General features: G+C 36.7%; 1 protein-coding gene across 6 annotated transcripts in view; it reads left to right on the top strand.

The window, feature by feature from the left end:
- ADAM32 (ADAM metallopeptidase domain 32) overlaps window positions 1-17,393 on the top strand; it is a 184,064-nt gene that overhangs the window by 33,662 nt on the left and 133,009 nt on the right. For all 6 annotated transcript variants that reach the window (XR_006604081.1, XM_045070969.1, XM_045070970.1 and 3 more), the window contains 4 exons: window positions 756-831; window positions 6,734-6,810; window positions 10,810-10,987; window positions 16,424-16,492. Coding sequence is in view for 5 of the 6 variants with exons in the window: in XM_045070969.1 (XP_044926904.1) it covers window positions 756-831; window positions 6,734-6,810; window positions 10,810-10,987; window positions 16,424-16,492 (400 nt within the window). In the remaining variant the exon portion in view is untranslated. The remainder of the gene's footprint in view (window positions 1-755; window positions 832-6,733; window positions 6,811-10,809; window positions 10,988-16,423; window positions 16,493-17,393) is intronic.

Genomic DNA, 17,393 nt, shown 5'->3' with positions numbered 1-17,393 from the left:
TTATTAGTTACCTGTAGAAGATCACTTTTAGTGGAGGATTCCTAACTAGCTAGTCTAGGTGGTCTAGTTATGTTACATTAGATTGAGGAGTAACCACGAGGTGAGGGAATAGGATAATAAGTATAGGGAGTGATACCAGAGAAGGTTGAACTCAGATTTGTAGTTTCAGTATCTACATTCAGATTAATATGTCTTTTAAACAATACTTTTCTACTTCATTATAAAGGTAATATATATGCATGGTAGGGAAATTTTAGAAGGAATGAAAGAATGGAAAACTTTCATAATCCTACATGTGGTTTATATCTTTGCAAATTTTAAAATGCCTTTTTTCTCATCTTGTAGTCCCTTCTTATTTTAAAGGAGGTCATTAAAATAAAATAAAGGAGTTCATTAAAATAGGAAAATTATTTTGAGTGTGTATTTCTTTGAATATAAACTATATATTTATGTCAAAAGAAAATACTACCTTTGTTCGGTTTGCAGACTTACTATAAAGGTCCAGGCTTGGAGACCAAATATTTCAGACTTTGAGAACCATACTATCTCTGTTAAAATGACTCAGCTTTGCTGTTTTAACTTAAAAACAGCCATGGACCATACATAAATTGATGGGTGTGGTTGTGTTCCAATAAAACTTTATTTACAAAGACAGAGTAGGCCAGATTTGGCCCGAGGGCATTAGTTTGCTGAGCACTGCTTTATATGTTTCAAAAAAGAATAACTTTTAATATTATCTCATTTTTAATATTCAGGTATTTTTTATCACATAATTTTATGGTTTATTTGTATAACCAAGGATCTGTGAATTCTCATCCTTCAGATATTCAGGTAAGATTTAAGTTCTATATTTTACAGATTTTTAAAAACTTTTTTACATTGATTAAATGTTTTCCTAATACAGAATACTGTATTCATAAGGGATATATTTAAGGATCAGGTTATTGACTCATTTCCCTCATTATTAGCCTTTCCTGAAATCTTGGTAAGTTAAAGACAAACTAGATGGACTAAGGCTTCTATTCTGCATAGAACAGAGTTACCATTTAGTTAATTAGTTTATTTATATTTTGTTGAATAAATGAATATAAATTAAAGACTAATAAAAGCAAACACAAATACTAAATACAATATTTTAAACCTTTTCTTTTTTCCCCCATCACTCCATCAATAATGACCCTACCCTTTAAATTAGATAGCCACATCCATCCACTTCCCCTGTCTCCATCCTGATAACACTCTTTTCCAAGTAAATTCTTAGATTATTGCCATAACTTCTTGAATAATCTTGTTTCTATACCTTGTCCATCCCTTTAGTCAGTTTTCAACATGACCAAAAAGATCAGTCCTGTTAGAGCTTAGACACATTGTTTCTGCACTCAGAACCCTCGTATGACCTCCTGTTCACAAAATGAGAGCCAAAGTCATTTCAATATCCTACAGCCTTTATACAGTCTGGTCCTCTTTACCTAACTGACCTCATTTCCTATAACTGCCTAACTTGGTCATTCTGTTCCAACTATATTGGTCTCCTTGCTGTTCTTCAACATACCAGACATGTTCTTCTTCCAGGATTACTTTCTATTTTCCTTGATCCAGATGCTAGCTCTTTCCCAAGATTCTCTTTCCTTAAGGTCTTTGCTTAAAATTACTGACTCCTATTCTATTTTATTTATTTAATTTTTTAAATTAATTTCTTTTCAGTGTAACAGAATTCATTGTTTATGCACCACACCCAGTGCTCCATGCCATACGTGCCCTCCATAATACCCACCACCTGGCTCCCACAACCTCCCACCCCCCACCCCTTCAGAACCCTCAGATTGTTTTTCAGAGTCCATAGTCTCTCATGGTTCATCACCCCTTCCAAGTTCCCTCAACTCCCTTCTCCTCTCCATCTCCCCTTATCCTCCATGCTATTTGTTATGCTCCACAAATAAGTGAAACCATATGATCATTGACTCTCTCTGCTTGACTTATTTCACTCAGCATAATCTCTTGCAGTCCTGTCCTTTCTGATGGAGGCATAATACTCCATAGTGTATATGGACCACATCTTCCTTATCCATTCGTCCGCTGAAGGGCATCTTGGTTCTTTCCACAGTTTGGCGACCGTGGCCATTGCTGCTATAAACATTGGAGTACAGATGGCCCTTCTTTTCACTACATCTGTATCTTCGGGGTAAAACCCAGTAGTGCAATTACAGGGTCATAGGGAAGCTCTATTTTTAGTTTCTTTTTTTTTTTAAGATTTTATTTATTTAATTGAAAGAGAATGAGTGAGAGAGAGCAGGAGAGAGGATTAGGTCAGAGGACTCCCCAAGGAGCTGGGAGCCCGATGCAGGACTTGATCCTGGAAGTCCGGGATCATGAGCTGAGCTGAAGGCATTCGCTCAACCAACTGAGCCACCCAGGCGCCCTGTTTTTTGTTTCTTAAGGAATCTCCACACTGTTCTCCAAAGTGGCTGCACCAACTTGCATTCCCACCAACAGGGTAGGAGGTTTCCCCTTTCTCCACATCCTTTCCAGCACACGTTGTTTCCTATCTTGTTAATTTTGGCCATTCTAACTGGTGTAAAGTGGTATCTTAAATGTGATTTTAATTTGAATCTCCCTGATGGCTAGTGATGATGAACATTTTTTCATGTGTCTGATAGCCATTTGTATGTCTTCATTGGAGAAGTGTCTGTTCATGTCTTCTGCCCATTTTTTGACATGGTTATCTGTTTTGTGTGTGAGTTTGAGAAGTTCTTTATAGATCCTGGATATCAACCTTTTGTTTGTACTGTCATTTGCAAATATCTTCTCCCATTCTGTGGGTTGCCTCTTGTGTGTTGACTGTTTCCTTTGCTGTGCAGAAGCTTTTGATCTTGATGAAGTCCTAAAAGTTCATTTTCACTTTTGTTTCCTTTGCCTTTGGAGACATATCTTGAAAGAAGTTGCTGTGGCTGATATTGAAGAGGTTACTGCCTATGTTCTCCTCTAGGATTCTGATGGATTCCTGTCTCACGTTGAGGTTTTTTAATCCATTTTGAGTTTATCTTTGTGTATGGTGTAAGAGAATGGTCGAGTTTCAGTCTTCTATATATAGCTGTCCAATTTTCCCAGCACCATTTATTGAAGAGACTGTCTTTTTTCCACTGTGTGTTTCCCTACTTTGTTGAAAATTATTTGACCATAATGTTGAGGGTCTATATCTGGGCTCTCTACTCTGTTCCACTGGTCTATGTGTCTGTTTTTATGCCAGTACCATGCTGTCTTGGTGATCACAGCCTTGTAGTAAAGCTTGAAATCAGGTAATGTGATGCCCCCAGTTTTGTTTTTCTTTTTCAACATTTCCTTAGCAACTCGGGGTCTCTTCTGATTCCATACAAATTTTAGGATTATTTGCTCCAGCTCTTTGAAAAATACTGGTGGAATTTTGATCAGAATGGCATTAAAAGTATAGATTGATCTAGGCAGTATAGACATTTTAACAATGTTTATTCTACCAATCCAAGAGCATGGAATGGTCTTCCATCTTTTTGTGTCTTCTTTAATTTCTTTCATGAGTGTTCTGTAGTTCCTTGAGTACATATCCTTTACCTCTTTGGTTAGGTTTATACCCAGGTATCTTATGGTTCTTGGTGCTATAGTAAATGGAATCGATTTTCTACTTTCCCTTTCTGTATTTTCATTGTTAATGTATGAGAAAGCAACTGATTTCTGTAAATTGACTTTGTATCCTGCCACATTACTGAATTGCTGTATGAGTTCTAGTAGTTTGGGGGTGGACTCTTGGGTTTTTCATATAAAGTAACATGTCATCTGCAAAGAGAGAGAGTTTGACTTTTTCATTGCCAATTTGGATACCTTTTATTTCTCTTTGTTGTCTGATTGCTATTGCTAGGACTTCTAATACTATGTTGAACAAGAGTAGTGAGAGTGGGCATCCTTGTCATGTTCCTGACCTCAACGGAAAGGCTGAGAGCTTTTTCCCATTGAGGATGATATTTGCTGTGGGTTTTTCATAGATAGATTTTATGAAGTTCAGGAATCTTCCCTCTATCCCTATACTTTGAAGCATTTTAATCAGGAACGGATGCTGGATTTTGTCAAAACACTTTTTTCTGCATCAATTGAGGGGACCATGTGGTTCTTCTCTCCTTTTATTGATTTGTTCTATCACATGATTGATTTGCGAATGTTGAACCATCCTTGTAACCCAGGGGTGAATCCCATCTGGTCATGGTGGATGATCTTTTTAATGTGCTGTTGGATCCTATTTGCTAGGATCTTGTTGAGAATCTTAGCGTCCATATTCATCAGTGATATTGGTCTGAAATTCTCCTTTTTCTTGGGGTCTTTACCTCGTTTGGGGATCAGGGTACTGCTGGCTTCATAAAAAGAGTCTGGATGTTTTCCTTCTGTTTCAATTTTTTGAAACAGCTTCAGGAGAAGAGGTGTTATTTTTTCTTTGAAAGTTTGGTAGAATTCCCCAGGGAATCCGTCAGGTCCTGGGCTCTTGTGTTTTGGGAGGTTTTTGATCACTGCTTCAATCTTGTTACTAGATATTGGTCTATTCATGTTGCCAATTTCTTCCTGGTTCAATTTTGGGAGTTTATAGTTTTCCAGGAATGCATCTATTTCATCTAGGTTACTTAACTTATTGGCATATAACTGTTGATAATAACTTCTGATGATTGTTTCTATTTCCTTGGTGTTAGTTGTAATCTCTCCCTTTTCATTCATAATTTTATTAATTTGAGACTTCTCTCTCTCTCTTTTTTTTTTTTTGGATTAGTGTGGCCAGTGGTTTATTGATTTTATTGATTCTTTCAGAAAACAAGCCTCTAGTTTCACTGATACATTCTACTGTATCTCTGGTTTCTATCTCATTGATCTCTGCTCTAATCTTGATTATTTCCCTTCTTGTGCCTGGGGTTGGCTTAATTTGTTGTTGATTCTCCAGTTCTTTAAGGTGTAGAGACTGCTGGTGTATTCTGGATTTTTCAGTTTTTTTGAAGGAGGCTTGGATGGCTATGTATTTCCCCCTTAGGACTGCCTTTTCTGTATCCCTTAGGTTTTGGTCCAGAGTGTCTTCATTCCCATTGGTTTCCATGAAATGTTTAACTTCTTTGATCTCCTGGTTGATCCAAGCATTCTTAAGCAAGGTGGTCTTTAGCTTCCAGGTTTTTGAGTTCCAAACTTTTCCTCGTGATTCAACTGCAGTTTCAAAGCATCGTGATCTGAGAATATACAGGGAATAATCTCCATCTTTTGGTATTGGTTGAATCCTGATTTGTGACCCAGTATGTGGTCTATTCTGGAGAAGGTTCCATGTGCACTTGAGAAGAATGAGTATTCTGTCGTTTTAGGATGAAATGCTCTGTATATATATCTATGAGGTCCATCTGGTCCAATGTGTCATTCAATGCTCTTGTTTATTGATTTTAAATTGCTCTCTTACCTTTAGTCCTCTCTTACTTTATCTGTTTCATTTTTCATTATGGTGCTTTTCAATATATGATGTGTCATATATTTTATTTATTTTCTGTTTCCCTAGCAAAATAATCTTCACGAAGGGAGGGATTTTATTTTAGTCTTTTTATTCACTGTTCTATCCCCAATGCCTAGAAAAATTCCTGGCATATTGTTAGCATGACAAAAATTTGCTGAAAGATTAAATTTGGACACCATGTTGCTTTACTTTTATTGGCTAGGGCTATCAGCTTCCTTTCTTGCTCCTTCCTCCTCTTTTTCATTCCATTATAAAACAGTGTCTTAATTAGAAATCTTACACTGGTTTCTACCAAAATTTATAGCACTATTGAATCTTGGAAATTACATACTCTTCTCCCTGTGATGATGTTTGCTATATCTCTAGCTTAATTGTACGTGCTCAGAGATCAAACTTTGTATGATTTCAGTTCTTTAAAATTTCTTGTCTTGCTTTATGGCCCAGAATATGGTTTCATTTTTGTAAATGTTCTATGTTCTTTAAAAAGAATATAGGTAGAATAAAACCTAGGTTGTATTTTACCTATACTAAGTTGCTAACATGCTGTTTAGATCTTCTGTAGATTCTGAATGCTTGATTTATCAGTTACTGACAGAAATGTGTCTTTTACTATGATCATGCATTTCTCTACTTTTATTATTTTTTAAATTTTGAGCTTATTTGTTTTGAAGCTTTCTAGTCAGTGAATACAAATTTGGAATATTTATATCTTTCTGATCAATTGAAACTCTTTTCATTATGAAATGTTCCTCTTTATCACCTGGCAATGTTTCTTGCCTTAAAGTCTCCATTTCCTGTATTAATATAGTTTTAGAATCATCCTTTTGGTTTGTGTTGATATGGTATATCGCTTTCTAGTTCTTTAATCTTCCTGTGTCCTTAAATTTTAGATTTTTTTTTAGTAGAGTATGAGGTTTTTAAAGAAATCCAGATTCATAATCTTTGTCTTTTAATTGATGACCTAAATTTATATATTGGAAAGCAATTTAACCTAAAATTTGGGATAATATTTTGGAAACAGCATATAAAATATTAATCCCAAATATTAATCAGAAGAGTATTTAATATAGAAGTGACAAATATAGGGAGACTTTTCCTGAATATCACTTTACTCATGCTGATATATAAACCATGTAGCCTGTGAAAATATTCAGAAAATTCTAGCAAGCATAAAATAAGAAATCATGAGAAAATTTGTCAGTCCTAAATATTTCACTTTCTTTCTTTTCCTAGGCTCAGTGCTACTACCAGGGGCATATTGAAGGACATCTGAATTCTGTTGTCACACTCAGCACATGCTCTGGATTGAGGTTATTTTCTGCAATTGATATGTGAACATTGCAATGAATGATATTTGGCTGCAGTGAATTTGTTATGTTTATATTAAGTTTGGGGCTGAGGGAGGAGTCCCATGTGGAGATCATGCAATGAAGTCCTCCTCTGGGCATGTTTCTTCTCTTATATCTCCTCACTTTCCTTGCCGACCAGAGACATTTCTTTCTTTTCTTTTTTTTTTAAATTATTTTTAAAAATTTCTTTTCAGCCTAACAGTATTCATTGTTTTTGCACCACACCCAGTGCTCTATGCAATCCGTGCCCTCCAATACCCACCACCTGGTTCCCCCAACCTCCCACCCCCTACCCCTTCAGTACCCTCAGATCATTTTTCAGAGTCCATAGTCTCTCATGGTTCATCTCCCCTTCCAATTTCCCTCAACTCCCTTCTCCTCTCCATCTCCCCATGTCCTCCATGTTATTTGTTATGCTCCACAAATAAGTGAAACCATATGATAATTCACTCTCTCTGCTGGACTTATTTCACTCAGCATAATCTCTTGCAGTCCTGTCCATGTTGCAACAAAAGTTGGGTATTCATCCTTTCTGATGGAGGCATAATACTCCATAGTGTATATGGACCACATCTTCCTTATCCATTTGTCCGCTGAAGGGCATCTTGGTTCTTTCCACAGTTTGGTGACCATGGCCATTGCTGCTATAAACATTGGAGTACAGATGGCCCTTCTTTTCATTACATCTGTATCTTTGGGGTAAATACACAGTAGTGCAATTACAGGGTCATAGGGAAGCTCTATTTTTAATTTCTTGAGGAATCTCCACACTGTTCTCCAAAGTGGCTGCACCAACTTGCATTCCCACCAACAGTGTAAGAGGGTTCCCCTTTCTCCACATCCCCTCCAACACATGTTGTTTCCTGTCTTGCTAAAATTAGCGAGATTAGAGACATTTCTAACCTCTTTAGAGGTTTAGATTTCCTCTTCTCCTTTCTCTGTATCTTGTTTTTCTTAGCTACAGGAATGACAACTGAATGCAAATGACTATAGCAAGTTGGAGGAGGTGTTTAGGATGCTTATTTTTTCAGCAAATGGGTATATTTGGTACCTACCATGTGTCACCTACTGATATAAAAATAAGCAAAACCAAACAAGGCATACTTTTTCTCAAGGAAAATCACCTTCAGGAAGAGGAGGCAAATTTTATATAAGCAAATAATTACTAATATAGTATTCATATTTTTCTAATAATATCTTATTTATCTAATAATATCTTAAATGTTAACAATTAAAAGGGTTTCTTCCATAGTGCCTAGAGTTTTCCATTCTGTCAGAAAATTCTTCATCTTCATTTTTATAATATAGGATCCTTATGTTAACAAACAAATAACTGTTCCTTTTGCTTGTTATGTGGAACCCTATGGTTTTTGGGAAATAGCCACTTGAACCAGAGCCAGGGCCAGAGAATAGTTATAAAAGTTGTTTACTCTTTAAAATCTTGCTTTTAATTTCTTATTCAGACTATATGCATAAAAAAGGTTAATAATGCCTTTTCATAATTAATGCTAAATTTTTATTTTTATAAATAAAACTTAACTTATTACATATACTTTTGTCATATAGGCAATATGGTCATTTTTCTTTTTCTTTCTTTCTCTTTTTTAAAAAATAATTTATTTATTTGTTTGGCAGACCGAGATCACAAGTAGGTAGAGAGGCAGGCGGTGGGGTGGGGTGGGGGTGGGGTGGCGTGGGAAGTAGGCTCCCTGCTCAGCAGAGAGCTGGATGTGGGGCTCGATCCCAGGACCCTAGGATAATGGCCTGAGCCAAAGGCAGAGGCTTTAACCCACTGAGCCACCCAGGCGCCCTCATTTTTCTTTTTTTTTTAATTGTGTTATGTTAGTCACCATACAGTACATCATTAGTTGTTCCTTTTTTTTTTTTTTTTTAAGATTTTATTTATTTATTTGACAGACAGAGATCACAAGCAGGCAGAGAGGCAGGCAGAGAGAGAAGAAGAAGCAGGCTCCCCTCTCAGCAGAGAGCCCGATGCGGGGCTTGATCCCAGGATACTGGGATCATGACCTGAGCCGAAGGCAGAGGCTTTAACCCACTGAGCCACCCAGGCACTAATGATAAAAAATCATTAGTTTTTGATGTAGTGTTCCACGATTCATTGTTTGTGTATAATACCCCATGCTCCATGCAATCTGTGTCCTCCTTAATACCCATCACTGGGCTAAGGTATCCCCACACCTCCTTCCCTCTAAAACCCTTATTTTGTTTCTCAGAGTCCATAGTCTTTTATGATTCATCTACCCTTCCAAGATCCCCACCCTTCATTTTTCCCTTCCTTTTCCTAATATCCTCCATGCTATTCCTTATGTTCCACAAATAAGGGAAACCATATGGTAACTTACTTTCTCTGCGTGACTTATTTTACTTAGCATAATCTCCCCAGTCCCATCCATGTTGATGCGAAGCCTGGGTATTCATCCTTTCTGAATTCTATTCATTCTATTCCATTCTGGATCTATTCATTCCATTGTATATATGGACCACATCTTCCTTACCCATTAATCATTTTTTAAAAGCAGTGCCAGCCAGAGAGAAATTCATTAAGATTCCTTTTTTTATTATTTTATTTTTTTCATTTATTTATTTTCCGCATAACAGTATCATTATTTTTTCACCACACCCAGTACTCCATGCAATCTGTGCCCTCTATAATACCCACCACTTGGTACCCCGACCTCCCACCCCCCGCCACTTCAGACCCCTCAGATTGTTTTTCAGAGTCCATAGTCTCTCATGATTCACCTCCCCTTCCAATTTACCCCAACCCCCTTCTCTCTAACTCCCCATGTCCTCCATGCTTTTTGTTATGCTCCACAAATAAGTGAAACCATATGATAATTGACTCTCTCTGCTTCATTTATTTCACTCAGCATAATCTCTTCCAGTCCCGTCCATGTTGCTACAAAAGTTGGGTATTCGTCCTTTCTGTTGGAGGCATAATACTCCATAGTGTACACAGACCACATCTTCCTTATCCATTCATCCGTTGAAGGGCATCTTGGTTCTTTCCACAGTTTGGCGACCGTGGCCATTGCCGCTATAAACATTGGAGTACAGATGGCCCTTCTTTTCACGACATCTGTATCTTTGAGGTAAATACCCAGGAGTGCAATGGCAGGGTCATAGGGAAGCTCTATTTTTAATTTCTTGAGGAATCTCCACACTGTTCTCCAAAGTGGCTGCACCAACTTGCATTCCCACCAACTGTGTAAGAGGGTTCCCCTTTCTCCACATCCTCTCCAACACATGTTGTTTCCTGTCTTGCTAATTTTGGCTATTCTAACTGGTGTAAGGTGATATCTCAATGTAGTTTTAATTTGAATCTCCCTGATGGCTAGTGATGATGAACATTTTTTCATGTGTCTGATAGCCATTTGTATGTATTTATTGGAGAAGTGTCTATCCGTATCTTCTGCCCATTTTTTGATATGACTGTCTGTTTTGTGTGTGTTGAGTTTGAGGAGTTCATTATAGATCCTGGATATCAACCTTTTGTCTGTACTGTCATTTGCAAATATCTTCTCCCATTCCATGGGTTGCCTCTTTGTTTTCTTGACTGTTTCCTTTGCTGTGCAGAAGCTTTTGATTTTAGATTTCTATTTACTATTGTTTTCATTTCACTGACTTGGAGAAGAAGAAATTCCTTAATCACAGTAATGCTATATACTTATACATCTCACAACTGATTATATAATTTCTGCTGCCTTTATATCTATAGAGAGAATAAAATGGAAAAAATAAAAAATCCACTGATTTTGTGGATTGCAGGAGATCTTTTGTCTCTTCAGAATTATCTTCATAATGTCAAGAGTTAGGGTCAAAATGCAGAGCTCAAAAATGTTCTTTATCCTCCACTTCCTCCTCCTCCTTTTGGATTCTGTCAGTTTTATAATAGAGATTTGATTAAAAACACTTACAATTTTAGTCTTAATTTTACAGAGGAATACTGCAATTTGAAAATGTTTCTTATGGAATCGAGCCTCTGGAATCTGCAGTTGAATTTCAACATCTTCTTTATAAATTAAAGAGTGGAAATAGTGAATTTGAAGATCTTAGTGAAGATAACCAAGGCACAGAACAAAACCCAGGGGACTATAACATTTTTGTAAGTGAAAAGGTGAGTTTGTGTATGTTTTATTACTATTTTGGGGGCAATTATTGTCCTTACTTGATTTATTTATAAGAAAATTATATGAACATACATGTAACTGTAACAAATAATTCTTTCCTTCAGAACATCCTTATCTTTTTTTTTTATAAACATATATTTTTATCCCCAGGGGTACAGGTCTGTGAATCACCAGGTTTACACACTTTACAGCACTCACCAAAGCACATACCCTCCCCAATGTCCATAATCCCACCCCCTTCTCCCAAACCTCCTCCCCCCAGCAACCCTCAGTTTGTTTTGTGAGATTAAGAGTCACAGAATTTCTAAAATAAACAAGTCAGGAAATGACAGATGCTGGCGAGGATGTGGAGAAAGGGGAACCCTCCTACACTGTTGGTGGGAATGCAAGCTGGTGCAGCCACTCTGGAAAACAGCATGGAGATTCCTCAAAATGTTGAAAATAGAACTGCCCTATGACCCAGCAATTGCACTATTGGGTATTTACCCTAAAGATACAAATGTAGTGATCCAAAGGGGCACGTGCACCCGAATGTTTATAGCAGCAATGTCCACAATAGCCAAACTATGGAAAGAACCTAGATGTCCATCAACAGATGAATGTATCAAGAAGATGTGGTATATATACACAATGGAATACTATGCAGCCATCAAAAGAAATTAAATCTTGCCATTTGCGACAACATGGATGGAACTAGAGCATATCATGCTTAGCGAAATAAGTCAAGCAGAGAAAGACAACTATCATATGATCTCCCTGATATGAGGAAGTGGTGATGCAACATGGGGGCTTAAATGGGTAGGAGAAGAATCAATGAAACAAGATGGGATTGGGAGGGAGACAAACCATAAGTGAAGTGGTATCTTATTGTGGTTTTGATTTGTATTGCCCTGATGCCAAGTGATGTTGAACATTGTTTCATATGTCCGTTGGCCATTTGTATGTCTTCTTTGGAGAAGTATTTGTTCATGTCTTCTGCCCATTTCTTCACTGGATTTTTATTCTTTGGGTTTTGAGTTGGATAAGTTATAGATTTTATCTGATAAGACATTTGCAAATATCTTCTCCTTATCTGTAGGCTGCATTTTAGCTTTGTTGACGGTTTCCTTTGGGTGCAGAAGCTTTTTATCTTGATGAAATCACAATAGTATGTCTTTGTTTTTATTTTTCTTGCCTTTGGAGAGGTGTTTGGTGAGAAGTTGCTGTGGCTGAGGTCTGAGAAGTTGCAGCCTGTGTTCCACTCTAGGATTTTAATGGATTCCTGTCTCTTATTTAGGTGTTTCATCCATTTTGAGTCTACTTTTGTGTATGGTATAAGAAAATGTTGCAGTTTTTTTCTACTTCATGGAATATCTTTCTCTATCTATTCACTTTCAGTCTATATATATCTTTAGGCCTCAAATTAGTCTTTTATGGGCAGCATATATGGGTCTTGTTTTTTTAAAATCCACTATCTTATCCTACACCTTTGGATTGCAGCATTTAGTTCCCTTACATTTAAGGTTATTACTGGTAGATGTGTACTGACTGACATTTTATTAATTGTTTTCTGGTTGATTTTTGGTTCTTCTTTGTTCCTTCTACTATCCTACCTGTGTGATTTGATGACTTTTTTCTGTTACGCATGGATTCTTTTAACCTTATATTATTTAGTATCTATTATAGGTTTTTGGTTTGTGATTACCATGAGGTTCATATACAACAACCTATATATATAGCGCCATCTTTTTACTTTTTATTCATTTTTTTTAAAGATTTTATTTATTTGACAGAGAGGGAGAGAGAGCAAGAGAGGGAAAGCACAAGCCCTGCTGAGTGGAGAGCCTGATGCAAGGCTTAATCCCATGACCCTGGGATTATGGGCTGAGCTGAAGGCTGCTGCTTAACCAGCTGAGCTCCCCAGGTGTCCCTTTAACCGTCTTTTTTTTTTTTTTTTTTTTTTTTAAGATTTATTTATTTATTTGACAGAGAGAGATTACAAGTAGGCAGAGAGAGAGGGGGGGAAGCAGGCTCTCTGCTGAGCAGAGAGCCCGATGCGGGACTCGATCCCAGGACCCTGAGATCATGACCTGAGCTGAAGGCAGCGGCTTAACCCACGAGCCACCCAGGCGCCCCTCTTTAACCGTCTTTTTAACGTTGATGATCTCTTTATTTTGAATACATTCTAAAAGCACCTACATATTTATTCCCCCTCCATGTTCTATGTATTTGATTTCATAGTTTCATCTTTTATTTTTGCTTAACTAATTACTGTAGATATAGTTTATTTTACTGCTTTTGTCTTTTCACCTTCATACTAACTTTATAAATGCATGGTCCACTACCTTCACTCTATGTTTATTTTCCCAGTGAGAATTCACTTTCATAATTTTCTTACTTCTAGATATGACTTTTTTATTATCTACTTAAATAAATCCCTTTGACATTTCTTATAAGGTTGGTTTAGTGTAATGACTCTCTTTTATCTTTGTCTGGGAAAATGTTTAACTCTTCTTCAATTCTAATGAAAGCTCTGCTGGGTAGAGTATTCATGTTTTTAGGTTTTTTCCATTCAGCACTTTGAGTATATCATGACAATCCCTTCTGGCCTGAAAAGTTTCTGTTGAAAAATCATCTGATGGGTTTATGGGTGTTCCTTTGTATGTAACTAGTTACTCTTCTCTTGCTACTCTTAAGATTCTCTCTTTATCTTTATGTTTTGATGTTTTAGTAATTATCTTGCTGTAGATCTTCTTGGCTTCATCTTGTTTGGTCCTCTCTGTCCTTCCAGAACCTGGATGTCATTTCCTTTTTCTGATAAGGGGTGTTTTCAGCTATTCCATATTCAGGTAAGTATCTGCTTATTTCTTTTCTCTCCCATTTGTGGAACACCTATAATAAGAATGTTAGTATGATTTATGTTGTCCTAGAAGTCCCTTAAATTATCCACCTTCTTAAAACTCTTTTTTTCTTTTTGCTGGTCCGCTTGAGTGCTTTCCGTTACCCTGTCTTCTGGATCACCGATCCATTCTTCTGTATCCTCTACTCTGCTGTTGATTCTCTCAAATGTATTTTTCATTCAGGTATTGTGTTCTTCACCTCTGGTTGATTTTAAGAATTTTATATCTCTTTGTTGAAGTTCTTCGTGTTCATCCAGTCTTCTCCAAGTTTAGTTATCAGATTTGTGACTATTAATTTGAACTCTGTCAGAGAGATTGCTTATCTCCATTTTGTTTAGTTCTTTCTCAAGATTTGTCTTGTTCTTTCATTTCAAACATATTCTTCTGTCTCCTCATTTTGCCTGTTTCTGTCTGTGTATTAGGTAGATCAGCTATGGCTCCTTATTTTGAAGGTATAGCCTTATATAGAGGGTGTTCTGTGAGGCACAGAGCACTATTTCCCTCATCACCAGAATGAGGCATTCCAGGGTTGTCCCCTATTTGAGATATGTGTGCCCTTCTATTGTGACTATGCCACAACCGCTGTGTGTGGTTTTATGTGCAGGACTAGCCCCTGTTGTGGTTGGTTTCAAGCCAAATCACGACTTTTGCTGTTGCATTGGTGGGCAGGTCTGCCCCCTGGCCTCCCCATAAGACAAGATCTGCTTCGGAAGGCCTTGTCCTGGCCAAGGGTATCTACTGGGTGTGTTTAGTTGGTAGCCACTTTGGGAGCAGTTGGTTTTGGCCAGGTATGCCTGCAGAGTATGATAGGACAGGACCACCTTGGAGGAGTGCCTGCCAGAGTGTGAGGGGTGGTTAGACAGAGCCAGTCCTCAAGGGAACCCTGGGATGGGGTATGCAATGCTAATAAGGTAGATGGAAAGTGTCAGAATTGGTACCCACCAGCGCTGGGCCAGCTAGGCAGAAGGAGGGTGAGAAAAATAGCTCATACTAGCTTTTCTGTTCTCAGAGAAAGTTTTTACAAATCTCTATACTTCTGACATTGGCCCTAAAATTAGTTACTAATCTTTACCTATATTCTAGGTACTTTTCAAACAGCTGCTTCTGTGCTGAGCCTCTGAGTGAGTGAATATGTGCATAGGCTCTTCAAAAGCACAGTTCAGTTTACTGTAGCCCTCTAATACTCCTCAAATTAAACCCTGCTGATTTTTAAAGCCATATATTATGAGGGTTTGTCTTTCCACTGTAGGCCCCCAGTGCAGGAATACCTAATGTGGAACTAAAACCCCTTGTTCTTCAACAAAATGGAAAGGCAACCTATCGAATGAGAGAAAATTCTTGCAAATCATACACTCATATACTCAATAAGAGGTTAATATATGTAAGAGGTTAATATATGTAATATATGTAAGAAACTCACAAAATTCCATAACAAAAATAAATAATGAGATTTAAAAATGGCAAAGGACATGAATAGACATTTTTCTAAAGAAGGCATACAGATGGCCATCAGGTGTATGAAGAGGTGTTCAATAACACTAATCATCAAGGAAATGCAAATCAAAACCACAATTTAGTATCACCTCACACCTATTAGGATGGCCTTTACCAAAAAGACAAAATATAACAATTATTGGTGAGGCTGTAGAGAAAAGGGAACATTTGTGCCCTTCTTAGTGGGAATGCAAATTGTTATAGCCACTGTGGAAAAGCATATGGAGGTTCCTCAAAAAGTTAAAAATTGAACTACCTATCATCCAGAAATTTTACTTCTGGATATATATCCATAGGAAATGAAATTAGTATCTTGAAGAGATACTTGTACTTGTGTATCTTGGGAATATATATATATTTATTATATATATGTATATATGTATGCACATATGTGTATACACATACATACATACATACATATATACATACATACATACATACAGTGGAATATTCAGCCTTCAAAAAGAAGGAAATCTTCCCATTTCTGACAACATGGATGAACCTGGAGGCTGTAATGCTAAGTGAAATAAGCCACACACAGAAAGACAAATACAGCATGATTTCACTTAGATGTAGAATCTTAAAGTAGTAAAACTCCTAGAACCAAAGAGTAAAATGATAGTTGCCAGGAGCTGAGGACAAAGAGAAATGGGGAAATTTTGGTCAAATGGTACAAAGTTTCAGTTATGCAGGATAAGTAACTTTTGGGGATTAAACATATAGTATAATGACTGTAGTTAATGATAGTGTATTGTATACTATAGTTAATGATAGTGTATTGTAAACTTGAAATTTGCTGAGTATTGATCTTGGGCATTCTTATCATGCACAGAAAACGAAAATGGTCACTCTGTGAGGTGGATATGTTAATTAGCCTGATTATGACAATTATTTTACTATGTATATATATCAAAACTAGTCTTATATTTTAAATACATATAATTTTTGTCAGTTATACCTCTATAAAGTAGAAAAATGACTTTAAAGGTTCAGAGTAAACAATTTATGAAAGTTTTATATGCTTTTAAGTGCTTTTTTCCTTTTTTCTAGTTGGAATCAGCTGTTCCAGATTTAATTCCTCTTTATGTGGAAATGCATATCGTGGTGGATAAAGCTTTGGTATGTATTTTTCTTTTTCTTTGTTTTTAAATATTTGTTGTGAATGTCTAATTTTCCCAACTAGAAAGGAACTTGTATTTTATGGTGACTAACATAACACATTAAAAAAAAAAAGTAAAAACAAAACAAAACAAAACAAAAAACCCCCAACAATCTTTTTACTACATGTCTTAGAACAGTGGAAAAATTTGTAAACTGAAAAATGAAATACTCAAAATTACATGTTTCTTTTTTTTTTTTTTAAAGATTTTATTTATTTATTTGACAGAGAGAGATCACAAGTAGGCAGAGAGGCAGGCAGAGAGAGAGAGAGAGGAGGAAGCAGGCACCCTGCTGAGCAGAGAGCCTGATGCGGGACTCCATCCCAGGACCCTGAGATCATGACTTGAGCCGAAGGCAGAGGCTTTAACCCACTGAGCCACCCAGGCGCCCAAAATTACATATTTCTATTAGAAATGGTTTATTTGAAATCTCTAAATAAAAATCCTGAATAACAAAATGATTTTTAGGCTGATGCTTCATATCTTTATATCTTCATATCTTTTCATATCTTTCATATCTCTCTCTATCTACAATATTTTCAGTGATGATATTTGTTTTAAGTGAAAATCTTTAAGCTTTTAGTATTTGTTTTTAGGGCACTTGAAGAGCAGTATGTAGCCTAGGGAATGTTTTATCCTATAAAGTTTTTATTGACCCAAAAGTGATGAGAGTATACCTATGAGAACTGCTTACATTAATGTATCAAGATTTTTTTTTTTTTTTTTTTTTTTGGAGCAGTTTTTAAGGTTCACTTGGTCCAGTGTATTGTTTACCTGGTACAAACATACTTCTAAATCCCTGATTCCCAAAAACTATTTAAGGACCTCTTATGGCTTTATGTCCTCCATATTTCAGAGAT

This window comes from Mustela putorius, unplaced genomic scaffold (genome assembly GCF_011764305.1).
Source record: "Mustela putorius furo isolate JIRA1106 unplaced genomic scaffold, ASM1176430v1.1 tig00003976_pilon_pilon_pilon, whole genome shotgun sequence".
Taxonomy (NCBI): Eukaryota; Metazoa; Chordata; class Mammalia; order Carnivora; family Mustelidae; genus Mustela; species Mustela putorius.
This window is presented reverse-complemented; position numbering and strand designations above follow the sequence as displayed.